The sequence below is a fragment of the Amblyomma maculatum genome, chromosome 1 (assembly GCF_055883805.1).
Source record: "Amblyomma maculatum isolate TAMU_Amacu chromosome 1, ASM5588380v1, whole genome shotgun sequence".
NCBI classification, from domain to species: domain Eukaryota; kingdom Metazoa; phylum Arthropoda; class Arachnida; order Ixodida; family Ixodidae; genus Amblyomma; species Amblyomma maculatum.
Genome location: NC_139344.1, coordinates 290,182,506 through 290,200,293, shown reverse-complemented (window position 1 = coordinate 290,200,293; position 17,788 = coordinate 290,182,506). Strand labels below are relative to the sequence as shown.

General features: G+C 44.8%; 1 protein-coding gene across 1 annotated transcript in view; it reads right to left on the bottom strand.

Annotated features, from left to right (window-relative positions):
* The window catches only part of Tnks (tankyrase), a 334,637-nt gene extending 317,324 nt beyond the window's left edge, over window positions 1–17,313 (bottom strand). The window contains exons 1-2 of the mRNA XM_084591573.1: window positions 15,663–17,313; window positions 4,301–4,525 (exon numbers count right to left, since the gene is read on the bottom strand). Coding sequence (XP_084447699.1) covers window positions 4,301–4,525; window positions 15,663–15,855 — 418 coding nt within the window. The 5' untranslated portion in view covers window positions 15,856–17,313. The remainder of the gene's footprint in view (window positions 1–4,300; window positions 4,526–15,662) is intronic.
* Between the last annotated feature and the right edge of the window lie 475 nt (window positions 17,314–17,788).

Genomic DNA, 17,788 nt, shown 5'->3' with positions numbered 1-17,788 from the left:
TGAACTGGTTGCCAACAAATCATAGCCCGCCAAATTAGTTTTTTTTTTTTTTTTCAAACGACAAGCGCGCAGTCGTCATCATCAGCAACTTGTAAACAAACATGGCCGCGTGCGTAAATGTGCTTGTTGGTAGCGTGGAAGCGCCAAAAATGTTAAAACTGGTGTACTAAAACGCATTCCAGTGATTTAATTTCCTGCAATGGCTTACGCACGAAAAAAATGTGCGGACTGCTACTTGAGAAACCTTCGTTGCTGCGGGATTGAAGTCTGAAAGCGTTTCGTTGTTGAGAGAGATGAAATGCATTGAATCTTATGAACGTTGGCCGGGGCCACTAAACTATTTCGTTCCATCGAGAAATTCGTACTTGCGGTTTTCGTTATTGCGGGGTTCAACTGTACGCAGAACTCGTTGACGCCGAAGTGCCTGCTGGCAGCGGGTGCCATGCTGTAGCCCGTACTCAAAAGCAGCCGTATAACTTGCGTACCGCCCCACCGCGATGCGGCACCAAGAACACGGTTGATGGTGGAACAAAGCAAACAACACGGACGGAACGAAGGAACAATAACAACGAGACGCGGAGACATTTCGCAAAATGGCAACGACTGCGAGCATCATGGAGGTAAAAAAAAAGGACGAGCATAACCGATGATGATGATGTACCCAAGCACGCTAACGCCGCCTGACAGTGCGAGGCCAGCTAGGTTCAGTAGCGCTCCAAAGATGCCACTTGTCACTACTAGCAGACGACTCTCGCGGTGGTAATATTGGTGGTGCGATGATTATGCGAGGAAAAAAAAAACTTTCAAATTTTTGACGCCCAATGTTGGGGGTGCGAGCATTATGCGAGTAAGTACGGTACTGGAAAGGTCTTTTGCAATCATAACCAGGTTCTAGCTTTTTGGAGCAGGCATGACAGCAGCAAAAGTCCGATCTCGGAGCATGTTTGGAGCAATTTATGGACTATTTCGGAGCACTTTGGAACAGGCTGATGGCGTTAAATGCTACTAAGAGCATTTTTTTTGTTCACAGCTACGGTAAGTTCTATCTGGCCTCCAATAGGAAAGAAAAAATGTTCGGAGACAATTCGATGCTGGCTCGGGCACAATCAATAATCGCATGATGACTGGTGAGAAAGTCGCAACCCAGAATCAGTTCGTGAGAGCAGTGAGGCAGCACAAGAAATTCGGCGACGTACAAAACACCCTGAATGACAATTCGAGCTGTGCCCGCCGCAAGTGGTTGAATGCGATGTGAGCTGGTAGTTTGGAGAAAAAATTTCTAAACAGGCGTCGTAACTTTACGAAGTCGGCGGCAAAGGTTGGCACTTATAACAGACACAGCGGCGCCAGTGTCCACGAGAGCGAGATCTGCGACGCCATCAACAAACACTTCGAGAACGTTGGTAGGGGAAGACGGAGGACTTGCACAAGTAGAGGAAAACGCAGTTCTTGCCTCCGGAACTGCGGCTGTTAGTTTTCCTCCGGGCCAGCAGGAGAGCGACGGCGCAGCGGCGAGAGGGAACGACGGCGGGGAGACGGCGATCGACGGGAGGAGCAGTCAGGATAAAATGAGTCCGTAGAAGTGCCAGCAGGGACAGGGGGAGGGGAAGGTTCAAAGTTGGACTGTAGTTATAACTGTACAGGCGGGGGCCATTGCGGTATGACTGCGTGCGCTGGCGACAAAGCTGGGCGACGTGGCCAGGAACGCCACATGAATAACAGATCGGGCGGTTGTCGGAGGTCCGCCATGGATTGTTGACCGGACGTCGAGGAGGCAGATAAGGGCGGGGCGGAGGTGGTGGCGGTGGTAACGGCGCAGCATACGCGACAGGGCAGGGTGGTGGTCTGGCGGCGACAGCGGCGTACGTTAATGGGGCTGTCACAGGCGTAATTTGAGAGCTTGGCGGTAAAACTTCTGCAACTTGCTCCTGGATGGTGCGTCAAAGTGCAGAATCTATCGATGGGGTGGTTGCGGCAGAAGCATGAGGAGCGATAGTTGGCAAGCCACTTCCTCCCGTATAAAGGCCTTGATCTCGGGAAGGAGGGAAAGTGGTTCAGAAGTGAGACCGCATGCTGTCGGAGGTACGAATAACCGATCGTTTACGAGTGAACGCCGGGTAGAAGCTCGTTGCCTTTTGAGGACGTCATAACTCTGACAGAGCTGAACCACTTCGACGACGGTATGGGGGTTTCTGGCCGTCAACATGTGAAATGCATCGTCGGAGATTCCCTTCAGGATTTTAGTGATCTTGACAGCTTCGGACATACAAGGATCAACACGTCTACAAAGATCCACAATGTCCTCTATGTAGCTGGTGAACGTTTCATCGGGATTCTGAGCGCGGGCTTCGAGGCGTTGTTCGGCGCGGTTTGCGCACAGCGGGGCGGCCGAACACCTCGGAAAAGCTCATTTTGAAGGCCGACCAGGTAGGTAGGTCGGGTTCGTGGTTGCGGAACCATAAATTTGCTACATCGGTCAGGTAAAAGAGGACGTTGGCTAACTTCATGGTGTCGTCCCACTTGTTGTAGGCGCTTACGTGTTCGTAGGAGGATAGCCAATCGTCTACATCTTGGTCGTCGGCGGCACTGAAAAAGCTTGGGTCACGCTGGCGAAGCCCACCAGAGCACAGGATGGTAGGGGAAGCGGTGGGATCAGTCGAGTGTGGAGTGGCGGTCTGGCTTGTTGCCTCAGGCATAGCGGATGGCGGAGCGAGTGTGAGGCTGCGAAGCTCCAGCGTGAGAGGAGGGAACGAAGAGCAGCCTCCACCAAATGTAAGGGTGCGTTGAAGCTCAGGTCGGTGTTCAGGTCGACCGTTTAACTAGCGCGTCAGTCTCTTGCGTCTTCGTCTTTTGTCTACCGTCTTCTTTTTTTTAGCACGCGCCTTCCGACATACGCTCGTCGTCTTTGTCATCGTCGACAATCACCGAGCGTTGGTGTGACACTACAGTTCAAATTAACATTAAGTTCTAGGTATTGAATGAAAAAAAAAAAAAAAAAAAAAAATTGCCGAAAACTGTTTGCATTACAGTAATTTTACCTGATGAACACCTGCATGTCAGCTGTCTGCATTTGAGATGAAAGCCTAGTAAAAACGAGCTTTTCCCAGCTTCGTAAACCACTTTCATTGCTTTGCGCACAGTGTCAGGACGGTCAAAGGATTGCTACAAAATCGTAAAAGCCTCCCTACCCTTTCGCAGGGCTACTCAGTGGTATTAACTGATGGCTCTGCCCTAAGCAGCCCCCTCGTGTTTTGAGGACGCTTCACCGCAGGGCCCAATGAGGCATTACAGCGAACCGCACAGTGCGGCAAAACCGCGCAACTATATAGCTGGAAGCAAAATGTGGGTATGAGCGCAGGACATATGCGCATGAGCTAGAACAGTGTGACGCCATCCCACAATGAAAAAGTTGTGACGCCCCAAGCAGCGTTAGATGCGTGCGCCCAATCACAGCCACGGGATGGTGTGAAGTAGGAGCGAATCCAAAACAAAGCGACTGAGCTTTATTTCGAAAATGGCGAACTTCCGATTATCATCATATCTGCCACTGTCCCATGCAATTCATGTTCGAGGAGGCTGTTTCAGTGATCGCTGGCAGAGCGTGTCATGCCTCAACGTGTCGCAGGCCACCAGTGTGCTTGCCGCACGTGGCCCCTTATTGACAACTACAAAGTTGGACGCAGGCAAAGAGTAGCAATCAGCCGTTTCTATGCCGTTCGCAACGACGTGCCACAGCTAATCGCACGCGCTTTTCGCACACGTGTCCCCTTTAAATGGGCATCGGCCGGGACTGCGCTCCTAGTTCAAATTATCCAAAGTTCCGAATAAAAGTGGGTCGAAACCAAAAAGATTTACTGAAGTCCAAAAACCGCACGAAAATTCCCATTGGCCAGAATTATTTAGGAGTGCACTGGTTGTAAATATTTTTGCTCAAGTTCATGAATGAAAAATAGACAAACAGCTGTGGAATCGATTAGCTGCTATTAATTTAAATCCAGAAGGGCTTGTGCCACCAGCCTTTCATGAAAATCGTGGCGATAACAGATTTATGACAAACATGAGTGAACCAAACCGTCAAAGATGCAGATGTGGCTGCGTGCTTTTGCAGCGAGCGTTCAGTGTTGTACAACCGAGAATAATACTCACGTAAATTTGGCGTTGTATACTTGCGATGGTCAATTACCGCATAAATTACTGTTTAGGCGCAGCTTAGCACAACAGGTCAGAATGGCGCAGAACTTTGTAGGAAGGCATCGGTGAAGTAAAAAGAACCCACAGAGTTGCTTCTCACATTACTCACCTAGGCACACATCGACCTTCCCCTTGATAGCAGCCTCATGCAGCGGTGTATAGTTCCAATTGTCCCGTGCATTGGGGTCAGCCCCGTGCTTAAGGAGAAGCTGCACCACTTCTGCGTGGCCAAAGGAGCAAGCATTGTGCAAGGGAATCAGGCCACCATCATCCTTGGCATGCACATTGGCTCCATTTTGAAGAAGGTGTTCGACCACGTCCCGCCGTCCAAACCCTGAAAGTCAAATATAATAAGCACTGCTCAAAACACTACCGGCAGAACGCTTGGCATCTGACTCCAGTGCAAATGGCTTTGCAGTATATCAAATATTTACGAGCTCACTAAACACAAAAGGCTACCTGAAGCAGTTATGCAAATGCTTCAACAAAATTTTAAGTGCGCATTCAGGTTAACTGACTAAGAGTAGTAATTCGGACTAACTGGTTCATTACTAAACACAAAAGCAATGCAAACAAAGCGAAGCCAAAGGAAGTCACTGCATGTGTTTGTCTTTCTTTCTTTGTCATCATTTTGTTTGCGCTCACTCAGGCTCACCTACTAAATGTTTGGTCAACCTTCAAGCTCACTCAGACTCACTCATGACGCTCGCACTCTCTGCACTCATGAACTCAAGCTCATTTAGTCTCACAAAGCACTCCAACTCATAAGTCATGACACATTTTAAGTCAACTACTCACTGCAACTCGCAACTCCCCCTGGCTCACTCACTCATAATGGTTCCCGACTCTTATGGTCTCATTCACTAACCCACGACTCACCTTGACTCAATCACATTTTGGGGCTGGCTCACTCTTCTCAACTCATCAATAATCTGAGTTTACTCAGTCATTTCGACTTGCAACTCATTCCGACTCAAAATACACATGGGTTCACTGAGCTGAGAGGTTTCTTTAGCCCAAGTAGTACCTATAATGGCAAATATTTTTAGGTGAAAGACTACATTTCTTGTGCTTCAAGCAGTTTGGTCGATCGTAATACAATGCGAGTGATACAACATCCGTGATTGCTACCTTGTTGTCAAACCCAATCCAAATTTAATATCACAGGTTGTAAGCAAGCATAAACAAAAACCCAGAAGAAGCTTGTCTAGGCCTCTGCCCTGCCCACCTTACTTTATATAAAGTGGCAACATTCATCATGCGTAAAATATACAGTATGGCAGGTAGCATATGTAGGAACATGTTTTAAAGGATTCTTTTTTTGGTCATCCATACACACTGCCAAGCCACCATGCCCTTGAGGGCCATGGTCCCAGCAATAAACCTTCCTTCCCTTCTGCAGCCAGCTAATGGGGGAAAAAAAAGACGCACGCTGTCACATCGAAAACAAAGGTCAAGGTCTGAGCTTGAGCCTGGACTCGAGACTCATATCGCAATATGAATGCGAAGCCAGACTTGCCCACAACTCAGATTATCCTCTATGCAAGTCCAGACTCACTCATCACTCAAATCATGATCAGATTATGATCTGAAGGTAGTCAGGCTCACTCACCACTCAGGTCATAACCTCACTCGAAACTGACTCACACACTTATAGACTCTGAGAAGCTCAGAAACTGACTGACTCACTCATTCATAAACTCACTCGAAACTGAGATCGTGATCTGAATGTAGGTCCGAACTAACTCACAATTCAGACTGTGATCTGAAGTCTGGATTCGCTCACAACTCAGACCATATCTGAATGTCAACCGGAGTGAGCCTATGTGAATCAGCTCATGAGTGATGCTGAACAGTGGCAATGTTATTCTTGCCAACATGCTTTCTGCCAATTGCCTGCTCTAATTGTCTGATTCAGAAATGAGTGTTCATGACAAGTGGTGCTACACCGGTCTCCAATCTTAAAAAAAAAAAAAAAAAAAAAATGTTTTCATCATCCAAGAAAAATGATGATGAAAACTGCCATATACCTGTTCAGCCAATCAATATGCACACAAGTAGTTATAGTGGTATTCACAATTCCATACTTTAGACTATCTCAGAAGTTCTCAAACTGGGTTCAGCGGAAGCCAGGGGTCCCCGTGGGCTGCTTTTGCGAGTTCCAAGAGCCCCTACATGGGCCCCACCCCTTCTCATTCTTCCCCCGTTCCACATTGAAATCCATTTTAAAGGATTAGCTCTTATCTTAGATGGTTACAAGGTTTTGGACTTTCCACATCTCAAACTTTGGCCCCTGTGCTGTGGACAATGTTTGGGAATTGGATGTTTTTCCAAGAATTCTGATGTCAGTGGTGCCGGTGCAAAATATGGCCACCAATGAGCTCATCTGCGCCAAAAAGCCAATATGTGCTGAAGTAGAAGAATATACCTAAACCGCGCAATAGGCAAGCTGATGCCAGAACAGGTAACATGCTTCTGTGTACAGACCAGCCGGTTGAGCTTATGCTTACAAGCATGTGAATGAGACGGCAAGTTGATCTTGTGACTAGTTTTCTGTATTTCCCTTTTGGATTCTGCTATGTAAGAGCAGATTGTGAAAAGAAAGAAAAGAAATAATTTCTTACAGAAGTTAACTAAACAAAATCAAACAGGAAAGGTTCATGCACAAGCAACACTACTTGATTACGATGTTTGTGACAAGTTTGAAAATTCTTCCTAGTCCCCCTTAAAGAACACCAGTTAGGCTTAAATGGAAAAGAAATCTGATTTTTACTTTCCTACCAGTATGAAACGTCCAAACCTTCTTGACATTATGCAGTGATTTTCTGCACTTAAATCAGGCTTGGTTTGTGGGGTTTAACATACCAGAGAGACTCGGGCTATGAGAGACGCTGTAGTGGAGGGCTCCGGAAATTTCGACCACCTGAGGTTCTTTAATGTGTACTGACATCGCACAGCACATGGGCGCCTTGCTTTTTGCCTCCATCGAAAAGCAGCCGCCACGGCTGGGACGCAATCCCGCATCCTTGGGAATAGTAGTCAGTGCTATAACCACTGCACCACCCCAACGGGACTTTCTCCAAGTATTAGAGCCATACAAGCCTGGTTTATGAAACCAGATGGCAAGCGGGCACGTCCCATTTTTCAGTCATTGTTATGATTTAAATTACGACATGAAAAGCAAGACTAAATTTTTGTTTGCTCAGATTCTTAACAGATGTCAGGCAAAGAGAAAAATTACAGTGCATGTTTTATAGAATTCTGGCAAGTCGATCTCTGATTTGCTTATTTAGTGTGAAGCACGCAACTGTTCCACTCATGCACAGTTATTGCAATATTTGTTTTTTATTTTAGGTTCCAAAATTAGAAAATATATCTAAGCTTATGGGCTAAGTATTCCCACAAGTTTGCTACCAACAGCTACACTTGTCATGTGCTGTTTGGAGAAAAAAAAACATGACATGAGGTGCGTTCGCAAGAGCCAGATGATAAACAAGAATTTTCTACAAAAATAATTGCTCAAGCCAGCTCTTCCGAGTCATCTGCTTGCCAGCAAGTGCACAACTACAGCTTCTCAAAAAATGTCTTTATGGACGGACACCGAATGCTCTGAGCCCTTTAGCCACTTTTGCAGTCTTTTTCCTTACATGGCTATGAATCAAACTTGTACGATTAGATATGGTGCACTGCAGAAGTCTACCCCAGGAAAAGTACCGGCATAAGGCACAGTTGCAGGGAACAGGCGGCAACATCAGATCACCTGCCACACGACTCAGTCATACTAGCGCTCACGAGACAGTCTTTAATACCCATGTTATATATACCCGTTATACCCCTGTTATACGGGCGTTTTCAACGGCAGTTCAGTTGGCGGTCAGTTGAACTGAACGGCAGTTCGCGATGTTACATGGCAGCGCCAGCTGCAGTTGAAATCTCAACTGCGGTTCAGTTCAACTGAGGTCGGCGGTCCCAGTTGAACCAGTCAACTGACAAGGTGGCTGTCAGCGGACGCGCCACATCGACTGAGTCGGCGGCATTTCTAACCGATGTGCGTTCTAAAATCACATGAAAGGATGCTGCCTTAGCTAACGCAAGTCCCAGCCTGCAACTTTAAATACTCAAACGAGTGTCAAAACACAAGCGCATGAAGCGGCCCCAAAAAACGACAATTAAGCAGCTAAGCCAGACGCACCTCACATGGATTGACTTGGCTTTGTGTCGAGTTCATTTGTTCCATACTCGAAAAAGAAAACGCGTGCAAAATGTGCAATTTAATAATATAAAGTGTGCAAATGTTGTACAAAGTAATTTATATATGAAAAATAAAGCACTTTTTTAGTAGGAATTGCTTGCATGTGGAGGATTACGTGATTCTGGGGGTCAACTGAGGTTCACGATATGTTCCGTTTAACTACAGTCGACTGCCGTTCAGTTCAACGTCAGTTGGAACGCTGAACTGCGAATTAACTGAACGGCAGTTGAAATTGCCCGTGTAACACGGGTATTACACAAGAGATTTCAACGGCAGTTCAGTTAACAGTCAGTTGAACTGAACGGCAGTTAGCGATGTTACACGGCAGCGCCAACTGCAGTTGAAATCTCAACTGCAGTTCAGTTCAACTGAGGTCGACAATCGTAGTTGAACCAGTCAACTGACAAGGTGGCTGTCAGCGAACGCATCGCATCGACCGAGTCGGCGGCATTTCCAACCGCTGTGCATTCTAAAATCACACGGAAGGTTGTTGCCCTAGCTAGCACAAGTCCCAGCCTGCAACTTTAACTACTCAAACGAGTGTCAAAACACAAGCGCGCAAAGCAGCACCGAAAAAACGATGATTGACCAGCGAAGCCAGACGTGCTTCAAATGGATTGACTTGGCTCTGTGTCAAGTTCAGTTGTCCCGTACTCGAAAAAAAAAATGAGCACAAAATACGCAATTTAATAATATAAAGCGTGCAAATGTTGTACCAAAGTAATTTATAATAAAAAATAAAACTCCTTCTTTAGTAAAAATTGCTTGCATGTGGCGCGATCTCGTGATTCTAAGGGACAACTGAGTTTCGCAATATGTTCCGTGTAACTACAGTCGACTGCCGTTCAGTTCGTCAGTTGAAACGCTGAACCATCATTTAACTGAATGGCAAGTGAAACTGGTATTACACAGGCAGTTTCAACTGCCGTCCAGTTGATGACAGCTTAGCTTCTCAACTGATGCTGAATTAAATGCCACTCAGCTGCAGTTACCTGAAGAATTTTGAGAACTCAGTTCAGTCTCTGAATCACGTGATCCCGCTACGTTCAAACAATTTATGGCTAAAAGAAGTCCTTCTTTTTCGTTGTAAATAAGTTTAATCAATACGTTCACACATTGTATTATTGAATTCCACTTTCTGCGGGCGTTTTCTGGTTCAAGTACATCGCAACCTAACCCAACACAGAGTCAAGAGAATTCACTTGAGTCACGTCAGACTTCACCGCTTAGTCTTCCTTTTTTTCAGTGCCACTTCACGCGCTTCAGTGCAAAGTCAATTGATTGTTTAAAGTTGCATGCTGGGACTTATACTAGCTAGGACAGCAACCTTTCACGTGTGTTGAGAACACATAAAGGTTGGAAATGTCGCCGACTCGGCCAACGTGGCACATCTGCTGACAGCCATTTTCTCAGTTGAATGGTTCAAATGCGACCCCCGACCTCAGTTGAAATGAATTGCCACTGAGATCTCAACTGCAGTTGGAGCTGCCGTGTAACATCGCTAACTGCCGTTCAGTTCAACTGACTGCACTGAACTGCCATTGAAATCGCCCGTGTAACAAGTGTACAAGTGCCTCTGCAAATGGTTGTGTGGCCGTGCACGCGTTACCATACACACCAAATACAATACCAGAACTTTACTACATGTCAAAAAACATCACTTGAAAACACCCATGGAGCTATAATGTTTTCATATTCCTACACAAATTTTTGGGCTATGGGATGGGCAGCTTGACTGCCAGCTCTTCCTGTGCTATAAGCACAGTATAGCGTCCAACTTTGCTTCAGCCTTCAACATCTTTTTGAAAACATCGGTACTTTCCATGCATATTCAAGACCCATTTTTTTGAACAACATAACCATTTGGGCTTTTTTTGGTTCCTCATTCTGGATTCTTTTAATTAAACTATTTTTGTAATCTTGTAACCTTCTCCTTTCTTTTTCTCACCTCCTTTCGTGCCGCATTCCTTCTTACACACCGTCACTGACAAGCAGTGCCATACTGACTCCCTCCTCCTCTGCACATCTGACTCTTCTCACCACCTCTGTGACTGTGGTCACATGCTCTTTTCGCTTCCACTTTGTAAGTATGGTTTGGCAGGTGTGGTTTGTTTTTGGCTCTCAATTCTTAGAACTGATAATGAACTAGCAAGCATCGTTATCAGTGCTATAAGCAGTTTATTTTACCACAGAAAACATAATAAAGCTGGCAGTGTTGCGACTGTACATTGTTAGGCCTAATATGCTGTTCTAACCGGCATTGTTTAAGCGGGTTTAACCGTATAAGGTTTCCACATTAAAAAAAAATTATTACTCCGAGGGTCGTGAGGTCACCTGTTCTCCTAATTAAGGCACTTTGAAAGCACATGCCAATTCTAGCACATAAGTGTCAAAGCCACTTCCCATCATAAAACATCAAAGCACATATTATCTGGAACACTTCACTGAGCATCAAAGGGCCCTAGAGCAGTGGCCCTGGTGTCCCACGTTTCCAATAAAAATTTGGTAACCAGTTAAGTGGATGTCACGCCTATGAGTGCCTGCTCCGTCATAAAAAGGGGATAAACGTCGGAGCCCTCTCTAAGAATCTGCATACCGGCAAAACTGAGAAACACGAGTCAAAATGTAGCAAACTTCTCTACCATAATACAGAAGCGTTCCACAGGTTGCTTCAACCTGTATTTCCGCAGCTTTTGCGACCCTCCAGGATGTTCTCATGGCGTCTGCAGTGTCACTTGGGGAATAAAATGTCCCTACCGGACAAGATATGGGCAGAATGGTTTAAATCAGCCTTTCAGTATCGCAAGATAGCAAACAATAAAAACATCTGATTAGCTGCACCTGTATACTTCTATATTGTGTTCATATTTATATTCTTCGTTAGTTTACCCCCCAGGGCAGCAAAATCAAGATAGATTGCTGTTAGCATCTTTCCCGTGCCCATCTTCCATATATTTGTCGAATGTACTATACTACTTCCTGAAACTGAACAGTCTAGCATGATAGCAAGTTCTTTTGAAACTGCATTATCAGCTTCAATGCCATGTACTTGGCAAAAAGTTCGAAGGAATGCTCAAGCTTTCTAAATATGAGGAGGTGAAAGCCTAGATGGGTGTTCTGTTGATCTGCTGCTGAAGTTGCTGTTCAACTTTCTGCTGATTTGCTGTTAAGTTTGTGATGAACGTTCTGCTGTTGTAATTACTGTAAATCTGTTAAGCTTTGTAATGAATGCCCTGCTTACCTGGTGTTAACTTTCTCCAGAACTTTCTACTAATCTGGTATCAAGTTTCTAATGAAAGGTCTAGTGATGTGCTGTTGAACTTTCCATGGAACTTTCTGCTGATCTGCTTCCAAATTTTTTTTTTCCAGTCTTACTGTCAGACGCTATATTAACTTTTCATTCACAAACTGCACCAAGAGGATTGTCTTTCTTGTACTTTGCCATCACTCTGTATTATCTCCACAGGCCACAACCATTTGACCAGCCCCATGGAAAGCTGTTCCAAAGCTCGTTCCACTTGCTCACCATCACCAGGAGCCTCTTTTTACATTCCCAGAACACCTGTGCCACATTAGGGCCACACGTTGCTCTCGTCAGGCTACTGCTGCAGCTTCATTCATAGTTGCTCCACCTCAACAGTGATTACGAGTGACATTTTGAGCTGCTCTAGGATCTTCCACTATGGCGTACTTCCTCGGTCTTCCCCGCCCCCAACTAGGGCCTGGTGCATCGTCACTCATAATATGGAATGAAGCTAATACAGCTCTGAGCCCATGTGGCGACGTATACAAGTGCCTCCTTTTATGGTGCACACCCCAAACTTGCAGTCAATACAAAGGCAAACTTAAACCAAGTTTTGCAAAGCTGAAAAGGCACAAAACTATCTCATTTCCTGGTGGACACCTTGCACCGTTTTTCAGTAACCCGCGATGCAACCTTGAAGCACACATTTAAAGGTCAACAATCAAAATCCTTAAAATGAAGCTTTAAAATCGGTCCAACATCTGTGAAAAACTGATCATGATCTGTGGAAAGTGGCACGCAGCAACAACAAAAGTAACCCCATTTAAAGAATTTGAAAGCAGGTGGGATTACATTTCACTCACTCACTGAGAACGTTGGGTGGTAATAAATTTTTTCGTGCCAAGGTGACAATTATGGCCCCGAGGCATGGCATGGTGAAGGGCTCCAGATGAACGTTGACCATGTACCAATATGTGGGCCCTTTTCCAGGTAAATGGAGCCAAAGTATTCACTACAACAGCTGTCAAACACAGCAGAAAGGCTCAAATGTCTAAGCAGCGTGCTACCCCAATCTATTTTTATTTTCTTTAACAGTGGTACAGATAGCATACATGGAACAGTCAATATATTCATAGGCAACTGCATCACATACAGGATATCAGGTGCCTGTGAAAATTAAAAAAAAATGCTTAACTTGCTAGTGAAAATTGGCACATGGTTTGAGGACTGGTAGATGCCTGTAATGACCATCTATATGACAGTTACTAGAGGTAAAAGCCCTTTAATTTATGTATATAAGACAGCAAAAAAGTGTATGAACATTGCCTCTTAGGAATTTCAATTTGGTCTTGCCTAAAATGTAACAGAAACACTTCACATATAACTACGACAACTCGTCTCGCACTATTCTCCAAATCATCCCCTAAAACTTGCTTTCCTTAGCAAGTTATTCACTTACATTTTGCAGAATGTAACATCGCTTGCCGATTTCTGTATTAAAAAGTACTCAGTGAAATGTGAACGAGTTTATGTACGACAATTATCATCAATGCAATGCCCCAACAGAATCTTTACACAAAGCTGGATACTTCGGTGCGAAATCAGGAAAACATTTTGCGCCTAAAATTTTTTTTCTGCCTATAAATGGTACACTAAGAAGAGGTAAGCATGAGCTCTTAATTTTTTCCGGGTATAGCAAACTAAAAAATGTGACATACTAAACACTTATGTCGATCAACAATTTAACACACACACACATTTTCATTCCCTCTGCACGCCATCAGAGAATAGAATCTGCTACCAAACCAGCAGACCTCAGGAGCTCTTTTGGCCCGTTTGTCAAACTTAGTTTGGTTCGGTTAATGAGGTTTAACATCCCAAAGCGAAATTTTATCGGCGCAAAAGGCACACACACAGGAAACGACAGAAACGTAAATTTTGTAGGATGAACCAACAAGCCCTGCATCAAGTACTTTTGCATCCCAAAGCGACTCGGGCTAGGAGACACCTTAGTATAGGACTCCTGAAATTGACCACCTGTAGTTCTTTAACGTGCACCGACATCGCACAGCACACGAATGCCTTGTTTTTTGCCTCCATCAAAAAGTGGCGGCTGCGACCAGGATTCGATCCCTCATCCTCGGACAGAACAGTCGAGCTCCCTAACCACTGCACCATCACAGCAGGGCTTGTCAAGCTTAGATTAGGAATAATTACCAGGAGTTTGAACTGTTCCGTTTGTTATTTTATTCTCCCTGATCACCTTGTAATGTTGCCTTTCCTCTAGCCTTATATGTTCTGCAAGCAAGGGTTTGCTTGTTTTGTTTTGGCGCACCGGACTGTATGCAACTTTTTAGCATATCTGATAATGTATACACAAGACTAGCAATATGTTACAAATAAGCAGAATACAAAAAACCAGCATTTCTGAAATAAATAGTCTGAATTAGAAACTGCTCTGAGCTACTGGCCTTACTTATAATATGTGGATGGCCAGCCCTTGTTAGATGTTACATTATGAAGATAATGTTTATTTGGTGGAATAAAATTCCTTTTACTATTTTTCGTAGGCACACCATGCTAATGCCATCAAAAAGTATGAAGGTTTGAAAAATATTTTGCAATGTCTTATTTTTAAAAGTGCGACATTTATCTCTCACACCAAAAGACAACTCTAATGTCCATCAGAATGCTATGGTATTTATGCAGTTCTACCTATTATCTCTGCAATTAGAATAAAGAGTGTAATGAGCCTGTAGGCAATTATCACACAAAAAAAGGCATTAATGAAGTTTTCAGCAAGCACGAGCATTCAGCCAACAGGCCACAATATGAAAGCTAGTGCACATTAACAATACTAGCTTGCTGCAAATCTTCATATGTAGTAAATAAGCATACAAAGTTTCAAGAGAAAAGCTCCACTGAGTAGCTTTACCTATGCTAGCATAACACAAAAATAAATTTGCATATTTAGAAAATCAAGACTTGTAGTTGCAAATATGAGAGAAAGGCACAGTGCCGGTAACAATGCAGTCTAATTTTTTTACACAAGATAGATTTAATTTCATTTTTCAAAAGGTAGAGGACTGTTTGGGGTTATCAAAAATTATAAAACGTAACATGTCATTTTTTGAAGAAAACTGACATTTCAAAAGTGACCTCATATCTAAAAATTCATCCTGCTTTTCTTTGGTTTGAGTTCAAATATACTGTGAAGTAAAATTGTGCAAATGCCATTATTTTATGCACACCTTGGTATTCAACCAAAACATCGAAGCGCACTTTATTAAAGTTGGGACACAGCCTTCGTTTGCTTCTATGACGGAACGAACACACTAGCCGCACATATTACCGTTGGCATAATGTGCGGTTAGTCGTGCCCCTGTCAGTGGAAGTTCGAGTCAGCTAACTGCGCGAGTATTATGTTCCATGTCGGAACATACCCCGAAGTACGAACAAGCTGTCGCCCCCGCAACCCACTGTATGCAAGCGCTTCCCTTTTGCATCAAGCAAAAACCACCAACATGAAACACTCATTTTTCTCTTTGCAATTACGAAATATGCAATTTATTCAACTGCATTTATCGAAAAAAAGGCCCAAAATGCGGCAAAAATTTAAGCAGTCAAGAAACGATCAGAATGAAGGGCCGATTGTAGCCAGAGGTAAAAGGAGAAATTAGCTGCAGCTATCCGAGCTCCACACGCGCACATATATGCACACGTGCATAACAGTGTATTGGTGCGCTTTTCTTTTTCTTTTTTTTTTTCCCCCTGTTCTTACGTGACATTCACCGGAGCAAACTGACGAAAGTGAGCCGCGCACCTCACTTCCAAGCAAGGATTGGCCCAGGAGAGAAAGACGAGAGAGCGTGCATTAAAACTTACAAGAAAGCATCCAATGAAGATATAAAGGTGAGATCATTATGCAAGTTTATTGGCCAGTTTAGACTATAGCAAGCATAACGTTAGGCCTACCAGCAGCAAAGTGAAGAGGAGTGGACTTTCTTCCTGTCGTGTCCCGCGAGTTCACATTATGCGGAGTAACCAGCTTCTTGACACGGGTCACGTCACCGTTTCTGCAGCCTTCGAAGAGTTCACGCCCTGCGTCGGAGCCTGCTGGAGGTGCATCAAGAGATATTGGTAGATGGGCCCTTCGGCTTGCCATCATCCATTATTATGATCGCGGCCACCAACCAACGTGAGAACGTGACATCACGACATTTGCGGAAAAGCGAGCGTCACCTGTCGTCCAAAATGGGAAGCTTCGCCGGCACTTTTGGTTGGAAAGGGCTTCTCGAACTGGCATGCGCAAGGCAGCGTTCGGCGCTTCACGTGCGTTTAAATCGTTGTTTTAGTGTTGCTCTTTTGCTGAAAACGTGCATATGCTGCAGAAAGAGGATGGCATAGAAGGAGAACGATGTAGAGCGCCGACTTTTCGGGTTGTAGCCAGAATAATGGCCACGTATGAGCAATACGTGCAGTTTTCGTCCTCAACTGTTCGCCTGCAGGCGCATCCCGGCCGATGCTTAAAGGAGGAAGGCCATGTCAGGAACCTGAATCTTCATACCACTAATAAGTTTTGATGAGAGTGAGCAGCATCCATGAAGACCGCAGTGTTTATGTGACAATGCCATGGTTCGCTGTTGATTCGGGCCACGTCGTTTGAATTCACTGCGATTGCGCTGCGGTGTGAGATATTTTGGTTAGAAACATGTGTATCTCTCTTGTGCAGAATGCTGGTACACAAAATGAACGTGTATTGCATGAGCGCTAATGCGCGGACGAGTGTTACAGTGACATGGGATGCACTATTTTGTAACACGCGCAAATGTTTGTCTGGGTTTTCTGATGTAGGGTAAGAGTTCCTGCTGACTTCGTCCCTGCAGCTTCTGATGTAGTCGAGGCTTTACTGGTTGTTAAACGACTCGTATTATCTCAACCACGCTCGCGCTGATACGCGAGAGCTTCGCTTACTGACAGACCGCTTCCTGCGTAGACTGCACTCTGCCGTGCTCCCGCTGTTCAGGTATAGCGCACCTTGCTGTTGTATTGTTGGATTTACGGTGGATGTTCATACAAGTATATAAAATTCATTTCCCACCGAATCTGTCGATGGAAGAACTCTTATAAAACCGATATGTGTTGATTTGGCAGCAAGCGCCAAATACAGCAAGAACGCCCAGCTACTTCGGAAAGGGCCGGATGGGCCCAACCGACCCCATCAACGGCTTCGTCTTTCGCGCCTTGTATGTCGTCGTGGTTCTCGTTATATATACGTACAAGTGTCGCTGTTGCATAGCGCATGCTTAGCTTAGATAGAAGGCGTTCCAGTTAAATGGCTCTTTCGACTGCATGCAATAGTGAACAATGCTGCGTTTCTTTACTCCTTATTGAAGGCTCAGCGAAACCTGTCAGCATGTAGCACGGATGCTGTTGAGTGTTTCTGTGAGGGCACTAGGATGCTTCTTCTTGCACGGGCGTGCTCTGCAAGTCGATAGTTCTTGGTGAAGGTATAGAACTCACTCCAACAATTCATGTGTCAAAGGGAAGCTCTACACTACCTTGTCTCAAGGCAGAGATGGCCCCTTTTCCGTAAATGGTGCGGCTTTAGAAGGAAACAAAACTCATAAGAATAGAATATAGCACCGACAAAAAGATAAAAAAAAAAAAAAAAAAAAAAACGGGGAGAACAAAAGCGCCTCCACAAAGCAGCAGCGTTAGAGGACACCGAGCACACTACTTCGTTAGCAGACGACTCGCGCTCGGGGACCAGTCATGAAGTATCCAGACGGCCTTTTTTCACGAGTCCGACTTTTTTTTTAAATGGATAAGTTTTCCCGAGCCACGGGCACACACAAGAAACACACAAGAGACAAGAAACTCAAATCATCCACCGCTCAACAGCGCAAGAATGCACGGCCAGGCAGCGCTGGCGTGTCACGTTTTCCAACCAAAACCAAATTGCCTACAGAGGGCGCTAGTTGCTTCTTTGTCGCGCATGCGCAGGAGCTTTTCCGCAAATGGTCCATTGGTTTCATCGTAGTTCGCCAGATGACGCAGCCTGTCAAATAAACTTTTTTGTTTGTGTAGAACATTACCAG